The 18,265-nt window shown below is 39.4% G+C and overlaps 1 protein-coding gene across 1 annotated transcript; it reads right to left on the bottom strand.

The window, feature by feature from the left end:
- Positions 1-414: 414 nt before the first annotated feature.
- On the bottom strand, positions 415-17,312 carry LOC149218073 (uncharacterized). The gene is made up of 12 exons (XM_089383796.1): positions 17,076-17,312; positions 13,929-16,957; positions 13,721-13,828; positions 13,464-13,564; positions 13,076-13,166; positions 2,646-2,756; positions 2,496-2,561; positions 2,162-2,221; positions 1,500-2,060; positions 1,258-1,377; positions 1,031-1,150; positions 415-911 (listed from the first exon to the last, which is right to left on the bottom strand). The coding sequence occupies exons 2-12, from the start codon at positions 16,872-16,874 to the stop codon at positions 846-848; spliced, it is 4,350 nt and encodes a 1,449-aa protein (XP_089239922.1). The 5' UTR covers positions 16,875-16,957; positions 17,076-17,312; the 3' UTR covers positions 415-845.
- Between the last annotated feature and the right edge of the window lie 953 nt (positions 17,313-18,265).

The raw sequence follows: 18,265 nt of genomic DNA, 5'->3' as shown, positions 1-18,265 counted from the left end.
CAATTCCTTAGCAAATCTATTCTCACTTGCAGATTCTTTCACTTCAATATTTACTCATGAAAAATAATAACAGAAATCTTTCCATCCATCTTATGACAAATTGATCATATGATAAATTCTTTGGGGCATGCTTACACACACAAAATCTTGAATGGTTTGGAAAACTAGTAAAATCCCAGTTGTAGTGGTGTCAATGCAGAACTTCTGTTAAAATAAAAGGGTGCCGTCTATTTCAATATAGCTTTTGAAACCGTGAAGATTAAATGCTTAATTAATTAGATTATGAACATATTAATTCTTGGCCATTATGTTCTGAAGCCAACCTTTGACATTTCTACCGTTACAGTAGTAAAATGGCTTCTTTAAAACAATGTTTCCATACCATTTGAATTGAAGTTTGTAAATAGGCAAATCTTCGATACCAACTCTAGCAAATATGGATAATTCTCAAATTCAATAACCTCTCGTAGACATGTACAGTTGCCTAATTTCTCTATTCTCCATTCTACTAGTGTCAAACTGACACTTTATATTTGCCCACATAGACTGCTAGAACATCATTCAAATACAAAAATGAACAAACTACAACAAATATCTGAAGAAAACTCCCACATTGGTAAAGAACTCTATATTCATTGCCTCCAATTTACGGTCAACCAATACACTGGCAGTAGCAAATCTTGTAACAAAAAAGGCCATACTCCAGTCAAAGTCTTTTGATAGTAAATTCATTTCGTGGAATCTCCAAAATGATGCTCAACAATACACGAAGCGTTTTTCCACTTCCATGAGGGGAACTCCACCCCAGTCAACAGCGCACTCGGAAATGCATCCTCAGTGATAACTCAAGGTATTTTAAAAAGTTTCTTCAATTTTAAAACAAATTTCCAATCTTCAAGTGACAGGTCATCCTACAAAAAATAAGAATAATAGGAATAATTAGTAAAGAAATTCATTATAGCATGTAATCAATAAAAATAGTATAGATACACTATCATAAAACAATTACATGGAATAAACAGAATCTTACCCTGTAATTTTCTTTTAATATATCTATAGATCTCCTAGTGACATGACTCACTAGTTCATCCTCAGCTTCAAAATGCCTACCAATCATTTTCTGTGCTTCCTCAGCGCTATTCCCAATAATCTGTATTGAAATAAAAAGTATGATCAATGGAACGAAAGAAGGGTTTCAAACAGAATATTACCAGCCAATTAAGGCCATTTTACAAGACACAACTTCCCAAAATATACCTTCATAGCCACCTGTTGACCCTTCCTAGCTGAATCAACCGCTTTATGATTGATCTCAATGGACGATATCCTGCCAATGTCTATGAACTCTTTCGTGGGAACACATAACGGTGTTCCAACCTGTAGAGCAACCGCCACATGTTCTTCGCTCATAAGTAAAATATAGGAATTCAATATAAATATAGCAAACAATAGAGACCTGCTTTTATACAATTTGTAAACTGGGTTAAGCATTAACTAACCCTTGCAATGCCTTCCAAAACATCAACCCCCACAATGATAGGGTCCTTTTTATTGAAAACACAATTTGGCAAAATCTTCAGCACACAAGGGAAAACTGCTTCCTCAGCTGATTCTTTTTTCTTTTCTTCTTTAATGTTGTCAACATAAGCTTTGAACTGATCAAATAAATGATAAATAATGTCGGCCATAAAAATCTTCACACCAAGTTCATCTGCAAGCTCACGAGCTTCTGGAGTAACTTTCACATCAAAAGCCAAAATTGCAGCATACTCTTTCTTCTTTTTCTCAAGCATCACACTAGACCGCATGATATCTTTTTTATGCACAGGGCCAATATTGATCCCACTGACAGGGATGTTTACAGCTGGACTCTTCAAGAACTCAAGTAAAGCTTCCAAAGATCCCAGAGTTGAAGCTTGCACACAAACTCCCTCACCAGACTTGTCAATCCGGGACATTACATTTTTCATATCTTGCATTGCTTCATCCTTGAGATCTTCCAAATCATCCTCGGGTCCTACAACATGTAACTGAGTTCCTGCTATAGCATGCTCAAGCCCCTAGAAACAAAAAATAGCAGCTTAATTACATTCCATCTTTTAAAAAACTTGAAAACTCATGCCAACATACACATGAAAACGATTAGCATGACATTTCAAACCTGTCCAGTAATCTTAATTCCCTGTGCTGCCTTCAACTCCTTGTGATGTTGGTAAGATCCCTGTAACCAAATAAGCACAACACCATAAGATGTAGAAAACATAAATAAATATAGGACACCTGAAAGTTGCCGTTGAATATTTAATACTGCATAGTCATAAAATAGATACACCCCATACTATAAAGGGACACTAGTACACTAGAATGATTAACGCATATGGAAAACGTTGCAGAAAAGAATTGATTGGCAAGTTGTTCACTTCTTGGACTTTGAAAAAAAATGATCCTCATTGATCATACATTGGATCATAAAAATACACTTTATTGTTACTAACCTTTATTCGAAGCTCCTTCATTGGATGAGGAGTCAATAAAGCACGAATAGTTGTCACAATAGGACCCTGATAACAAAGGCCATGAGAGGGTTAATCCAGTGAATACCCTGGAAAAAATTTCTTTGATGAGTTTATAAGAGGATTTCTTACCTGCATTCCACACACCACAATCTGATCTCCTTCATGAAGCACGCCATTTATAAGTATAACATCAATTGTAGTTCCCAATCCCTCAATCACCTTCACCTCTAGGACAGTACACTGTACAAATAATACAAAAGTTCAGAGCTGACTATAAATGATGAAAAGCATAGCATATCCAGAAAACCTGTTCAATATATGTATTTAATTAAGGAACAAAATGGCGCAAGTCAGAATAAACTAGTAAATGACCCAAAACTTTCAGGAAATGTTAATGGTCTGATGCCTGAATAGTTTACACATGGAACATCAGCTAATATTGCCAGAGGGTTCAAGTTTGATATATGTTGAACCATTCAATCTCAAAAACCCAAAGAAATAAACAATAATCACTGATTATTTGTGAAATTAAAAATGCATAGAGTTAATCTAAATTAGCCTTCACCAAATATCAAGAACATACAAGGAGTATCTTACATTTGCTAAAGGTTATATGTGACCACTTGAAATTATAAATTCATTGAAGATGTTGTTCTGTGTGGAGCATGATTGTTTAGAGGTCTTTGTTTCAGCCAGATGTAGGTCCGGGGGGGCCCATCCCCCCCAGCTGGGGGGTCTGGGGGCCAGCGGTCCCCCGGCAGCCAAAAATAAATGTAAAATTGCCTTGTAAAAGTATAGTAATTTCTAGTCAATCTGGGCCGTTCATTAGGCGGATGATCTGACGGTAGAACTTATGTTTAGTTTAGGGTTTTTTGCCCTAGAAGGCAACCCCTCTATTTGTATGAGGGTATTGTATTTGAGGCTGTGAGATAGATGTGTATTCTGTGAGCGAGAAACAGAGAACTAAGACTGTGAGAGAAAACAGAGGATATTACAACGGATTTGCTGTAGGTTGTATCTCTTCATTTTGCTGGATAATTAAAGGAAGGACTGGCTGTTCGGGGTGGACGTAGCCCAAACTGGGTGAACCACGTATATCTGTGTCTCTCTTATTTTGTGCATTTTCTGTGTTTATATTTCTGCAATATTTTATGTGTTCCATTGCTCCATAATATATAATTTTCTAACAACTGGTATCAGAGGCGAAGGTATATTTGGCTGATAAACTCACAAGAAAGAAGGGTTCCTGGTTCGAGTGGGAGCAATGGCGGAAGATGGTAAGTTTAGGGTCGAGAAATTTAACGGCCAAAACTTCTCGCTGTGGAAGATGCAGATGGAAGATTATCTGTATCAGAAAGATCTATACCTACCATTGGGCGGAAAAACAAAGATGCCGACGGGTATGAAAGACGAAGAATGGAACTTTCTCGATAGAAAGGCACTTGGAACAATACGGTTGTGCCTTGCTGCGTCAGTCGCCTTCAACATTTCGAAGGAAACCACGACAGAGGGTTTGATGAAGACGTTGTCGAAACTATATGAAAAACCCTCGGCCTCAAACAAGGTATTTCTTATGAAACAATTATTTAATATAAATATGTCGGAAGGTGGATCTGTTGCAAACCATTTAAATGATTTTAATACAGTTACAAGTCAATTAAGTTCTGTAGGGGTAAACTTTGATGATGAAGTTAGAGCTCTGTTATTCTTGTGCTCATTACCAGAAAGTTGGAATGGTTTGGTAATGGCCATTCGTAACTCCGTTTCTGGATCTAGTACTTTAAAGTTTGATGATGTTGTCGGTGCTTGTTAGGATATTCCGACACATAGGATATAGTTAAGTTCAACTTGGTCTAGTATAGAGTTAGGTTAGAGTTAGGTAAAGTGTGTTTCTTTACCGTTGTACATTTTGTAACTTACAATCCGACGGTCACGATATGTAGTGATCCGACGGTTCACTCTCACCTCGGTATTACCGACACTTGATCCGTGGCTTGACACCCGATTGGTCCATGAGTTCTATTTAAAGCGCATGGAGGGTCATTGTTCGGGTAATCCGTGCATGAGAGAAGCTTATGTAAATTTTCATTCTTTGATTAATAAATTGCCTGTAGTACCCACGTTGGGACAGGCCGTGGACTGTTTCCCTCCTTGCACTCTGAGGGTTTTAACCACGTCAAAAATACTGGTGTATTGATTTGAGATCTGGTTGTGAGCGGTGTCCTTTTGGTATTCTTTCTGTGGAACTTACCCTGTAAATTCCTACATGGTATCAGAGCTATTTGAGGGCCGCGTCCGTTGGTGATCCAAATCTGAAGCCGGTAGAATTGCATGCGGCTGTCGTTTCCTAGATCTGCTGTTTCTGACTGCTTTCGGGCCGAGAGGACTGCTCTGTTGAGTTCGGAGCATCTGTTCCAGTGAGGAACCCCTTTCGTTTCACGCGAAAAGGTTTCCGGTAGCCCTAGCTGCGTCATTTTTCAGATCGGGAGGTATACAGTGTTTTTTTTTTGCAGTTCACTGTTATTTTCTCTCTGCTTATTTCGGTCTCAGTTTATTTAGCCTTTTTTTAACCGGATCTATACCTTTCATTTCTGCGTATGCTCTTTGCCCTGCGACTCTGTGCGATCTGGGCAAATCAGAAACAAAAAGGAAGGATTTTTCTCATGCGTATGCTCTTTTCCCTGCACCTTAGTGTGATCTCGGAAAATCAGAAACATTGAGAAAAATATTTAGTTTTTCGGCTAAAGCTAACTTTGAGATATTTTTTTTAAAATTTCTAGTTTTTTGGCTAAAGCTAACTTCGAGCCGCAAGGTTCGTTTTTCTTTGCATATTCGTGTTGGGTTTTGTGTTTTGTGTTTTGTAGGGAAAAAGAGCTTTCTCAAGGCAAGCACGCAAACCGAGGCCCCCCCCCTCTCTCTCTCTCTCTCTCTCTCTCAAATTTTTTGTATAGATCAATTGGTTCAAAGCTATTTTAAGAGAGTAGAGGTCTTGGGTTCAAGTCTCCATTTTGTGGGGGCGGATTTTTTCATTCCCGCACATTCGCGCACTTTGCCGGCTACTTCAACAATTATTTTTCAAAAAGCCATAACTTCTTCATCCGGAAGCCTTTTTCAGAGCCGTTTTTTTTAAAACCGCCTATTTTTTCGAGATCTATCCATTGGAACAACTACTTTCAGCATCTTCAGCTTCAGTTTTTTTTTTAAATGGAAAGCCCATGCCAAGTCATTCTTGACAGCACTAACTACTTCCAATGGGTAGCCTACATCGAAGATTTACTTAGAAGTAAAGGTCTCTTCAGAATAGCCACAGACCAAGAGAAGAAACCAAAAGATGAAGACAAGGCGGCAAAATGGGAAAATAGACAAGATCAAGCACGTGGTTTGATAGGGATGTCTATTTCTCCTGATCTTAGATTCCACATTGCGGAACTTGAGACTCCTCATGAAGCATTAGAAAAACTTGCTAAAGTTTTTGGGATTAAAAATGAAATTAGAGCCCATCAACTTGAAAATGAGCTGCTTACTTTGGATCCTAATAATTTTTCTTGCATTGAAGATTTCTTGTCCAAATTCAAGAACCTTAGATATCTCCTGGAAGGTGTTAAAGTTAAGAAAGACTATGGTAACCTTATTTATTCCATCCTTACTAAGTTGGGACCAGCCTACTCTGTATTTGTTTCCACTTTCCATTCTACAAGAGAAGCTTTCATTTGTCAAGGACAAGACTACAAGCCCCCTTCCTTTGACTCCTTTTGTGATTCCTTAATAAGAGAACAAGAAAAACTCTTACACCTTGGTCTTATTAATCTTGGAAACTCTTCCACGAAAGCGTTAGCTGCCCAGCAGCAACCAAATTCAAAGAATCCTAAGAAGTCATATCCTCAAAAGAATGGTCCTAAACCATTTCAGCCTCAAAATGAAAGATCATTTCAGCAAAATGATAAGACCAATAAAAACAAATGGAAGAAGACTGATAGACATTGTAACTTTTGTAATCGAGATGGCCACTTAGAATCTAAATGCTTTAAGAAGATGGAAGCCTTGGAAGCCGCAATGAAGAAACATAACATCCATGTGGAGCCTACTTCAACTTCCGGAATGGCACTTTCTGCATCTCATTGTCAATCATCTCAGTCTGGTTATGCATTAAATGTATCTTCTTCTTCTTCTCATTCTCATGAGTGGCTCATTGACTCTGGAGCCTCTTGTCACATGGCCAAAAACCAAGCCATGTTTTCTTCTTTAAATGATTGTAACACCAAAAATATATATATTGGTGATGATAGATCTCTTAATGTTGTAGGGACTGGAACTGTTCATCTAGACAATGGTCAGTTTAATGATGTATTATGTGTTCCAACCTTATCCTGCAACCTTCTATCTGTCTATCAGATAACTCATTCAGGTGAAGGTAAAATTGTTGAATTTTCACCTCATGATGTTGTAATCAAGGATCTAAAAGATCCTAAACAGATTCTAGCTACTGGTCTTGCTGATGATTCCAAAAGGTTGTATAAGTTTCACAACTTTGGGTCATCCAATCTTCCCTCAGTATTTGTTGCTCATAATGATGAAGTGAGCAAACTTTGGCATGAGCGATTTGGTCACTTAAACTATCGCTCCCTTCAGCATCTATGTAAAGAAAATATGGTGACAGGTCTTCCTATGGTATCTTGCAGAGATGGTGTTTGTTCCGGATGTGTACTCGGAAAACATCATCGGGACAGTTTTGACAAACGTGCCTCTTGGCACGCCTCAGCCCCTTTACAGCTTGTGCACAGTGATTTATGTGGTCCTCTTCCTGTTGCTTCATTCTCTGGCTGCAAGTACTTCTTAACTTTCATTGATGATTTCTCCAGACGCACTTGGGTATACTTCTTAAAACTCAAGAGCGAAGTATTTACCACTTTTTTGGCCTTCAAAGCATTTGTTGAAAAACAATCTGGACATCAAATTCTTAAGCTAAGAACTGATAATGGTGGAGAATATGTTAAAAACACATTCATCAACTTTTGCACCGAAAATGGAATTCAAATGCAACATACTGTTCCATACACTCCACAACAAAATGGTGTAGCTGAAAGGAAAAATCGCACCTTAAAGGAAATGGCTAATTGTATGCTGCAATCTAAAGGACTCAGTCTTAGTTTTTGGGCCGAAGCAATTAATTGTGCAAATTATATAATCAATCGCACTCCTACTAAGGTTCTAGAGAATATCACTCCAGAAGAAGCTTGGAGTTCCATTAAACCAGATGTAAGTCACTTTCGTGTGTTTGGAAGTGAAGCATGGGCCCATATTCCAGATGAAAAGCATAAAGCTTTAGAACCTAAAAGTGAGAAATGTACTTTTGTTGGATATTCTGAAGATGTAAAAGGTTATAGACTTATTCCATTTAAATCCAAAAATGTTATCATTAGAAGAGATGTAAAATTTGATGAAAATAAATCGACCTGCGAGCCTAGTCCGGCGGATGTGCCACCTCTTCCTATCTCTTCTATCTTTGAAAACATTTCTTCTTCAGATGATGAAAGCGAGGATGATAATCCTCCCCCACCTTCTCAGGATCCTCAACTTCCAAGATGGGTCCGTGCCACTCAGGATGCAGCAGGTGATCTTGCCGGTGATCCTACAGATCAGCGACGTACACGTTCTCAGTTTGAAAGAGCCTCTTCTTTACTGGCTCAAGCTCCAGTAAATCATGATCCTGACACTTTTGCAGAAGCTTCAGGCCATCCACATTGGGAAGCAGCTATGAATGAAGAATATCATTCATTGATGACAAATGATACATGGGCTCTTGTTCCTCTACCAAAGGGACGCAAACTTGTTAGATGTAAATGGGTTTACAGAACCAAGTATGGACCAGATGGGAAAGTTGATAAACATAAAGCTCGTCTCGTTGCTAAGGGCTTTTCACAGGTTGAAGGCATTGACTACACTGAAACCTTTCTCCTGTTGCCAAAATGAACTCCATCCGCCTTGTTCTTTCCCTTGCTGCCTCTTTAAAATGGGAAGTCCATCAGATGGATGTTAAATCTGCCTTCTTGCATGGGGACTTGCAGGAAGAAATCTATATGGAACAACCCATTGGCTTCATACAAACAGACTCCAGCCTTGTTTGTCGACTTAAGAAATCCCTTTATGGCCTCAAGCAAGCTCCTCGGGCTTGGTATGCCAAAATGGATAGCTTTCTTTTAGAATCTGGCTTTTCTAGGTGTCATTCTGACAATACTGTCTACACCAAGAAAAAGGGCAACTCTCTTATCATCCTTGTTCTTTATGTTGATGATCTTATTCTTACTGGTAGTGATCCCAACCTTATAAACCATGTGAAGTCCAGCCTTAAAAAGAAATTTGAAATGACAGACTTAGGACATTTACACTATTTTCTCGGTCTTCAAGTCTTGCAATCCCAAGAGGGTATTTTCCTTTCCCAGTCCAAGTATGCTTGTGATATTCTTCGTCATTTTCACATGGAAGACTGTAAGCCAGCCCCTTCTCCCTTTCAGTCTGGAGTCAAACTTTCAGTCTCTTGTACCTCTCCTGAAGTTGATGCTACCTTATACCGTCAACTTGTCGGAAAACTCCTGTATTTAACCCATACTCGTCCTGATCTTTCCTTTGCTGTTGGCCTTGTTGCGCGTTTTATGCAAAACCCCCGTGAAAGTCATTGGAAAGCAGCTAAAAGAATACTTCGTTATGTTCGAGGTACAGTACAGTTTGGGATTCATTACAGTGCCAAAGCAGCTCCTCTGTTAGTTGGTTTCACTGATTCTGATTGGGCTGGTGACCCTGATGATCGGAAGTCTACTGCCGGTTATGTCTTCACTCTTGGTTCAGGACCTATTACATGGGCTTGTAAGAAACAGGCTGCCATTTCACTTTCGTCAGCAGAAGCAGAGTATCGTGGTGCCGTGGAAGCTAGTAAGGAAGCCTTGTGGCTTCGTCAGATCCTATCAGAGTTTGGCTTTGAGCAGCAGCATTCAACCACACTTTGGTGTGATAATCAAAGTGCCATTCAGCTATGCAAAGATCCAGTCCAGCATCAGCGCAGCAAACACATTGAACTACACATGCACTTCATCAGAAAGCTCATTCATGACCATGTTCTTGAAGTGCAATATTGTCCAACAGATGATCAGGTTGCAGACATCTTCACAAAGGCTCTCACAGAGGCGAAGTTCACTAAACTTCGATATATGCTTGGAGTTCAGGAAGTTGTCACTAAGGGGGGATAGGATCTAGTGCCTCCTTCCTTCTCCTATTGTGTCATATTTGTAAATCCTTCAATCCTATCCCAAGTTGTTCTTAAGGGGGGATGTTAGGATAATCCGTGCATGAGAGAAGCTTATGTAAATTTTCATTCTTTGATTAATAAATTGCCTGTAGTACCCACGTTGGGACAGGCCGTGGACTGTTTCCCTCCTTGCACTCTGAGGGTTTTAACCACGTCAAAAATACTGGTGTATTGATTTGAGATCTGGTTGTGAGCGGTGTCCTTTTGGTATTCTTTCTGTGGAACTTACCCTGTAAATTCCTACAGTGCTATCCTTAGCGAGGAAATGCGACGGAAAAGCTCCGGTGAGACATCGAGAAATGCTTTGAGTGCAGAGTCTAGAGGAAGAAAAATGGAAAGAGGAAAGAGCTCAGGATATCGCAATAAATCAAGGAAAGGCAGATCCAAGTCCAGATCGGGGATAGTGTGCTGGAAATGTGGAAAGAAAGGACACCTAAAGAAAGACTGTAGATATCGGAAGGGAAAAGAAGGAGATGCACAGCAAGAAAACAATCATGAAGCAAATGTGACAGGTGAGGTGTTACAAGATGCTTTGATTCTTTCTTTCGAAAATATTACTGATTCCTGAATGGTAGATTCAGGGGCTTCATTCCATGCCACACCTGATAAGAAATACTTTCATGACTATGTTCAAGGAGATTTTGGACAAGTTCGTCTAGGTGATGATAAACCCTGTAAAATCGTTGGAATGGGTAAGGTTCTTGTAAAACAGCAGAATGGAAACCAATGGCTATTAAAAGAGGTAAGGCATGTTCCAGATCTAAAGAAAAATCTAATTTCAACAGGGCAGTTAGGCGGTGAAGGTTGTGTGACAACTTTCACAGATAAAGCTTGGAAGGTCACTAAAGGAGCCCTGGTAATAGCAAAAGGTGAAAAGGTCGGTACATTGTATTTATGCAATGGTATTTCTAACTCTGTTAATGTTTTAACTTCCAAAGGAGCAGATGCAGCATTATGGCATCATAGGCTCAGACACATGAGTGAAAAGGGGATGAAGATTCTTCACTCAAGGAATTTGTTGCCGGGTTTGAAGAATGTTGATTTGGACTTCTGTGAGAACTGCAATTATGGAAAACAGAAAAGAGTCAGATTTCTCAGAGTTGGGAAAGATAAGAACGAAAAATTAGAGCTTGTGCATACAGACGTATGGGGACTTGCTCAGGTATCATCTCTCGGTGGCTCTCGTTATTATGTTACTTTTATTGATGATGCAACTAGAAAAACTTGGATTTATTGTATCAAGAATAAATCTGATGTATTTGATACTTTCAAGAAATGGAAAGCTTTGGTTGAGATTGAGACAGGAAAGAAATTGAAGTGTCTTAGATCAGACAATGGAGGTGAATATTGCAGCAAAGAGTTTGATAGGTACTGTTAAGAGCATGGAATTCGCAAAAAGAAGACAGTTCCAAGAACACCACAAGAAAATGGTGTGTCAGAAAGGATGGCCAGAACAATCATGGAGCGTGCAAGGTGCATGAGATTGCATGCAGGATTGCCTTTACAGTTTTGGGCAGATGCTGCTGTTTATCTAATAAACAGAGGGCCTTCAAGTTCCTTGGATGGTGGTGTTCCGGAGGAAGCATGGACAGGTAAAAAGGTAAACTACTCTTTTTTAAAGCCTTTTGGTTGTGAGGCCTTTGTCCATATTGATAAAGAAAATAGAACAAAGCTTGAGGCAAAGTCAAAGAAATGTACCTTTATTGGATATGGTGTTAATGATTTTGGTTATCGCTTATATGATTATGAAAATCACAAAATCATTAGGAGCAGAGATGTAATATTCAATGAAAAGGTCTTGTATAAGAATCAGTTGCAGGAAAAGAAGCAAGAAAAAAAAACAAGGAATACGCAGTTCTTGACGAAATCACTGAAAAAGTAAAGGTGCCTGAAAGTAATAATAATCAACAACCACAACAACAACAACCACCACAACAGCAACAGGCACCCCAAACACCTGAAAGTGGTGTTAGAAGATCTACCAGGATAAGTACTCAGGTGGTCTTATCTCAGGGTGGAGCATTGTTTAATTTTACTTTTTCTGTTGTTTCAGGTTTTTGCACAGAATTTTTGTGCAGGACTTTGGAGCAAACTATTACTGTAATGAACTTTTATGGGAGAAATTCTTTAAATTGGCAGTTGCCAAGGATGAGAGGGTTATTATTGAAGGGGACTTACAATTCACTATGAACAGATAAGAGGTTTTGGGAGATTAAACAAGAATCAATATATCAAATTAAATCAAGTCAATATATCAAATAGACCACCTATATCAGATTAAATTTGATATTTGCAGCATGTTAAGAGGGATCAAGTCAATATATCAAGTAGACCACCTACCCCTGTTCAAGTACCTCTTTGGATGTTCCGAGTCCCTTGCCTCATATCCAGGTCACTTGGATCGCCCCCTTCAAGGTTTTGGATCCAACCTTTTATGCAGAGAACTTCCTGATGCTCAAAGATAGCCCCCTTACATGCCAGCACTAGATGCATGGAATCAAGATCCCCCTAGGCCAGTCTTATTTTTTTCAGATACTAATTACTTTAAATTTAAAGCTGGCTGGAGAAGGGGTACCAATAAACTTACAGAGATGATGGTTTTAGGGACCCTATTAAAACTTGATATGCATAAAATGATTCAAGCAGCCTCAGTTATTCAGTGATTCATTGTTGGTTATTAAACGAGAAAATGAAATTCACAATGTTGGTCTGCAGCACTTAGCAGATCAAATAAAGGAAGCTTCTCAGCTGTTTGGTCAAATCACATGTACACATGTATTTCAGGAGATGAAACCAAAGCAGGCTTTGTCAAAAGGCTAGGGTCATGACAGTGTCAAGGCAGTCCACTTAATTTTTGTACGCAAATATTGCTTTGATATTGTTAAGCTTTTGTTTGTTCTCTACCACAAACTCATAATTTCTAGAACACTGAAATATGTTAGGGATTAAAGGTTTTAAGTTATGGAATATTCAAGACATATTTTTTGAGTTTTTTGGGAGAAGACAAAACATATATCAGGCATATTTAAGGCTGGTTTTTTTGAAGTAAGCAGTGACGATGTCTTTTACACTAAGGGACCTGATGGAACCTCTTTGCAGATTGTACAGTTCCTAATGCACATAAAGAAAATGAGATTTTCATTCGAGCTTAAATAAAATATGCTATTTTTTCCTTGAAACGAAAAAATAAAGAGTATGATAGAATAAAAAATGTAAAGGGTATGCAATAATATATCAAAGCCATGAGTCTAAAGCTTACCTGAACTTCACTAATGTACATAAGCCTTTCCTCCATCAACTTTTGTGTTGACTGTATAAGTAACAACAGAAGGTCTGGTACACCTTCCCCACTGATACCATAAACAGTTAATGTCAATTCCAAATCAACAACCAACCTTAGGAAATGCAATTCTTTTTGTTAATCAAGCCCACAGTAAGTCAGGTTCACAGAGCTAACAAACGCAAAAGTTCCCTGATACCTGGTTTGTATGTATTTCAGGGCACCATAGCATTATTTTTGAAACTATGAAAATTGGCAACTGAATGATTTTAAATTAATGACAACATATTTGCAAACACCAATCATTTTAAATTAGCTGTGGATTTAAAATGATATTTATTCTTTCAAAATAAAAAATGCATAATACCTGATTGCACTTGTAGGCACAATGCTAACGTATTTTCTGACTTCTTTATTTCTGTAGTACAGCTCAGAATTCAGTCCTTGTTCCTTGAGCTCTGTAATAATCTGGATACAATGTTTAAAATGTTCAGAAGCATAGAATGCATACTAGAAAACTTTCTAATGTTCAGTGTTCAACCCTAATTCAAGGTACTTGACATGTCATAGCATCAATAAACTCCATAAAACACATTCAAAGCTATATTTATATGAAACTCAAACCTGACTCAGTCGATGTTCAAATTCATTTTGAACATCCTTTGACTGTTGCTTTAGGGCTGTCCTTATTGGAGCATTTGGACGAGATTTCCAAGCATATAATCTATCCACCTTTAAAAAGTACGACAGCCAAATGCCTTTATGTCAACATTTCTTAAAATAGAAGGAATTTTCCATGCATTTTAGAAAAAAGAACGGATAATAAGCCCACCTTATTCAATGCAACCACAAATGGTGTGTGCCGCATTTTCAGAAGATTCAGTGATTCAATCGTTTGGGGCTCCAAACCATGCATGATATCAATAACCAATATTGCAATATCACATAAACCAGAACCACGTGATCTCAAATTTGTGAAGGATTCATGCCCGGGTGTGTCAATAACAAGTAATCCCGGCACTCTTAAATTAGCATCAGCCTTTAGCTCTTTGGTTCTCTCCCTTATATTTTCCATGGGAAAGTATGTTGCTCCAATCTGCTGAGTGATCCCTCCTGCCTCACCTTCCTGCACATTTGTCCGACGAATACAATCGAGCAGTTTTGTCTTCCCAGTATCAACATGACCAAGGATACAACAGATAGGTGAGCGTAAATCATCTGAACTCCTTTTTGACAGTGCCTCTGCCTTCCTTGCTTCTCGTTTCGTTGTTGCCCCTCCCCGTTTCTTATGTCCTGTATCCTCTTGTCCACTATCAGTCTCTTCACTTTCAGACTCTTCTTCACTTTCAGGTTGAGCTTGCTGGACCTTTTTAACTGGTGGAGCAGGTTTAACAGGAGGTACAGACTTTGCCACATTCATAGCTGTCGGTGTTGAAGTAGGCACAGATGTTGTTTTGGATGCAGGCACAACTACACGTTTGGTGACTTTCTTAGCTACAGGACTTTCTTCTTCTTCAGCAAAAGCACTCTTAATAGACAAGGCAACATCCTTTTCATCCCAACTTTTTGCATCCCAATGATCTTCCTCCTCTTCCTCCTCTTCTATTTCTAATTTCTCCTCTTCCATTTCCACGTCTGGCTGAATCTCAACAGGCTCAACCTCCATTGCACCTGCCTCTTCTGGTAGGTGGCTGTCATCTGGGGCATCATGATCTGTAGTCACTGCAACCTGCTCAGCTGCCACAGCATCAGCAACAATTGGACCATGTCTCTTCTTCTTTGTTTCATACTTTGGTTTCTTGGGCATGGTATGATTTTCCTCCTTCGAGATATCAGATGAAACTCCACTTTGAGCGAGGAATTGTTCTCTCATTATAGCCAACCTACGAGCTTCTTCCTTCTTTTTTCCAGTCAGCAATTTGCCTTCCTGTTTTTTCTTCAGCATCTTTTCCTTTTCCCGTTCTTTCTTCCGGCGTTTTGCTTCCTCTTTCTCTCTTTCCAGTTCTTCTAATCTGAGTCGTTCTTCCTCCTCTTTTCTTTGCTTCTCTTCTTCCTCTTGTTTTTTCCTCTCCTCTGCTTCTTTCATTCTTGCTAGCCTTTCCTGCATTTCTCTGACATGTTTTGGTACCTTCTTGTCCGGAATCTTAGATTTTGGCTCCTCTGGCCTTTCCTCTTCAGCCTTCTCTTCAACAGCAGCCGCAGCTGCTTTCTTTCCTTTCTCTTTTTCCTTCTTCTTCTTCTTTTTCTTTGCAGCCGCAGATTCAGCAAGCCCTTCAGGTTCAGCAGTTGCTTCCTCTGCCACTATCACTGATTCTGGAGGTTGGGAAACAACTGGCTCTGATTTAGGCACTTCCTCCAGTGCAGGTTTAGGTGGTGGTGCCGGTCCCTCACCCAGCTCAGCCAGAATTTTATCAAGATCCTCCTCCTCTTGAACAGTTCTTCCACTCTTTTTCTTCTTCTGCTTCTGCTTCTTAGATGTGGCAGCTAAATCAGTAGCGACAGGAGGAGGAGCTTCATCACCAGCTCCATGGTCTTCTTGTTTTAGGGTCTCAGCATCAGGCACAAGCACATTTGCATTGGCATTAGCCTTCTTACCTTTCTTTGCTTTCTTTTTCCCTGTAAATTGAATGGCCTCCTCAACATCACTCTCCATTTCATCGTCTCCTTTCCGATACTTTTCCTCACCTTCAATATTGTCCCCCATTGACTTATCTCCTGTATCTTCCTCATCAGTCAAAGCAGCAGCAAAAGATGAGTTTGCGAAAAGGGATTTATTATTCTTACCTTTGGCTTTCTTCGTTCCAGGTAAAACAACAATGGCATCTTCATCTTCTTCCTTCGCTTCTAGAACTGAATACTCCATTTCCTCGTCAATTTTCTTCTGTCCCCCTTTGCTGCTTTTCTTCTTCTTACCACTAAATGTAATCAAATCAGCTTCCTCTGCATCAAGAGTCTCCTTGTTGTCATCAAATTCGTGTTTTTGCTCTTCAGTTACACTCTTTTTATCCTTTTTCTTCTTTTTTCCAGTAAACACTAACTCGCTAGGCTCATCCATATTCACACTTGGGCCGCCCACGCGCTCAGGTTCAACAATATGAACAACATTCTCATCCTGCTTCTGAACCAATCCTTTCCTATTATCTTTTGATTTCTTCTTCCCCGTAAACACCAATTCACTGGACTCATCCACATTAAAATCATCATTCACAGGCGGCGAATCCAAAACAGTGGACTCTGTTTCTCCCTCATCCTCAAACTCTGCCAAGACAGAAAACATGTCCGCCTGACTAGCTTTGGGTTTAGCCTTACCCCCTCCCTTTTTCTTGTTTTTCTTCACATCGCCATTACCATCAGCAGCGCCATCGCCATCCACAGATCCCAAATTTACATCGTCGGCATCTTCATCATCTCGATTTGATTGCTTGCCCTTCTTCCCCTTCTTCTTGCCTACAAATGAAATCTGGCTGACCTCTTCTTCATCGACCTCAGCGGTATTTTTCTGAAAACCCTCATCGTCATCATCGACATCTTTCTTGCCCTTCTTATTGCCTTTAGCTCTGGACTTATTACCATTGTTATTGCTGGTTTTGTTTGTAGACAGTGCCATACCTTGGAGAGAGGCAGATAGCTCGTCCTCAGCCACACTCAATGGCGGGGGGGCGTCACCAACCGACTGATCGTCGAGAATAGCATATTCATCATCGTCAACAACAACATTTTTCTTCTTATTTTTACCGGTCTGAACAGGCGCATCGTCCCCTCCTTTCTTTCGCCCCATGGACAATGCTTAATAAACCCTAACCCTAGTTATTGTTAATATAAATATATGATGGAAGATATGAAAGTACCTTGCACACAGACCTGCCAATACAGTGCACAGATTAAATCACCCAAGACGTTTGCAGATCGATCAGAAAAATAATCAACAAAAGCCAAAAAAACAAATTCAAGCTGATCAATAAAATCAAGTGTGACCTACCGATTAAGCGCAAGGCCTTAAGAACGTTGATCCGCCAGCATTCCAGGGCGTTCTTCCCGCCGAGATTAGCCTCGCCTTCGGTGTTGCCCTCGCCCTGCGGAGTTCATCCAAGGAATGAATTCCAACAACCTGAATCAGAACCGTCTGCTCTCAAAGCTAATCTAAAAGCACTTGAATGGTTCTTGAATCGCCTGAATACGTGTACCTGTGCCTTTTATTCGTATTCTACAGTCTATATTCGTACGCTGTACGCGGTGGCGATCATCTCTGCCGTCGGATGAAGATTGCTCTCATCGTGCCTCTATCTTTATACGGTGCTCCGTGCTGTCGCCTACCTCGACCGACGTGGCCCGTACAACAGAGTTGTTATCCTGACGAGGCAAGTGTCCACGTGGAGGTGCGTAAATGGTGAGGGGTGTCTAATATAGACAACGTAAGTTTCAATTACGGACATAGCCCAAATCAAGTGCCTCTCCGCCGCCCCGCTTTTTGGAAAAATGCCTTTGCTTCTTCTTCTTCTTCTTCTTTATTATTATTATTATTGAAAAATACTTTTGATGCATTATTATTATTATTATTAGAAATGAAATAGAATGAAATCATATTTTTGCTTTTTTAATATTATTATTATTAGAAATGAAATAGAATGAAATCATATTTTAAGGTTTACAAGACTAAAAATAGTATAGGAGAACATTAGTTTTTTGTTTTTCGTTTTTTGTAATTCAATCTTTTTCGGATTTAAATTAATGTTTTTATTTTTTGCAATTCAATCATTTTCTAATTCAAATTGATGTTTTCGTTTTTTGCAATTCGATCATTTTCGAATTCAAATTGATGATAAGTTGGCCCAACCTTCCAACAATCCCCTCGCTAAAAGGCAATTCCAAGACACTGATGCTAACATGTTCTCGTAAATTTTTTGATGTCTTTGAATGCAACACATTCCAAAATGAAATGTTTTTTCTGATTCTACAGTCCCCGACGTGCAAAATGTGTTAACATGTTCTCATAACTTTTTTGATATCTTTGAATGCAACACATTCCAAAATGAAATGTTTTTCCGATTCCACAGCCCCCGACGTGCAAAATGCACACACCAGTTCTTCCCAAGCTTCTTTAGGCCTTTTCCACCATCTTGTTTCACATCAAAGTTGATGCGAGAACCTTTGCCCTCCACGGAATGCTAG

This window comes from Pinus tabuliformis, chromosome Q, assembly GCF_031772625.1.
Source record: "Pinus tabuliformis cultivar Carrire ecotype Pingquan chromosome Q, CPIR1, whole genome shotgun sequence".
Lineage (NCBI taxonomy): Eukaryota > Viridiplantae > Streptophyta > Pinopsida > Pinales > Pinaceae > Pinus > Pinus tabuliformis.
Note: the sequence above shows the minus strand (reverse complement) of the source record. Positions and strands in the feature narration are given on the sequence as shown.

Coding starts and splice junctions, on each gene's coding strand:
- LOC149218073 (XM_089383796.1), bottom strand. CDS start 16,874: ATGGGGCGAAAGAAAGGAGGGGACGATGCGCCTGTTCAGACCGGTAAA. Junction 13,565..13,720: donor TTGAACATCGACTGAGTCAG/GTTTGAGTTTCA, acceptor CATTGTATCCAG/ATTATTACAGAGCTCAAGGA. Junction 13,167..13,463: donor GTGCCTACAAGTGCAATCAG/GTATTATGCATT, acceptor TTATGGTATCAG/TGGGGAAGGTGTACCAGACC.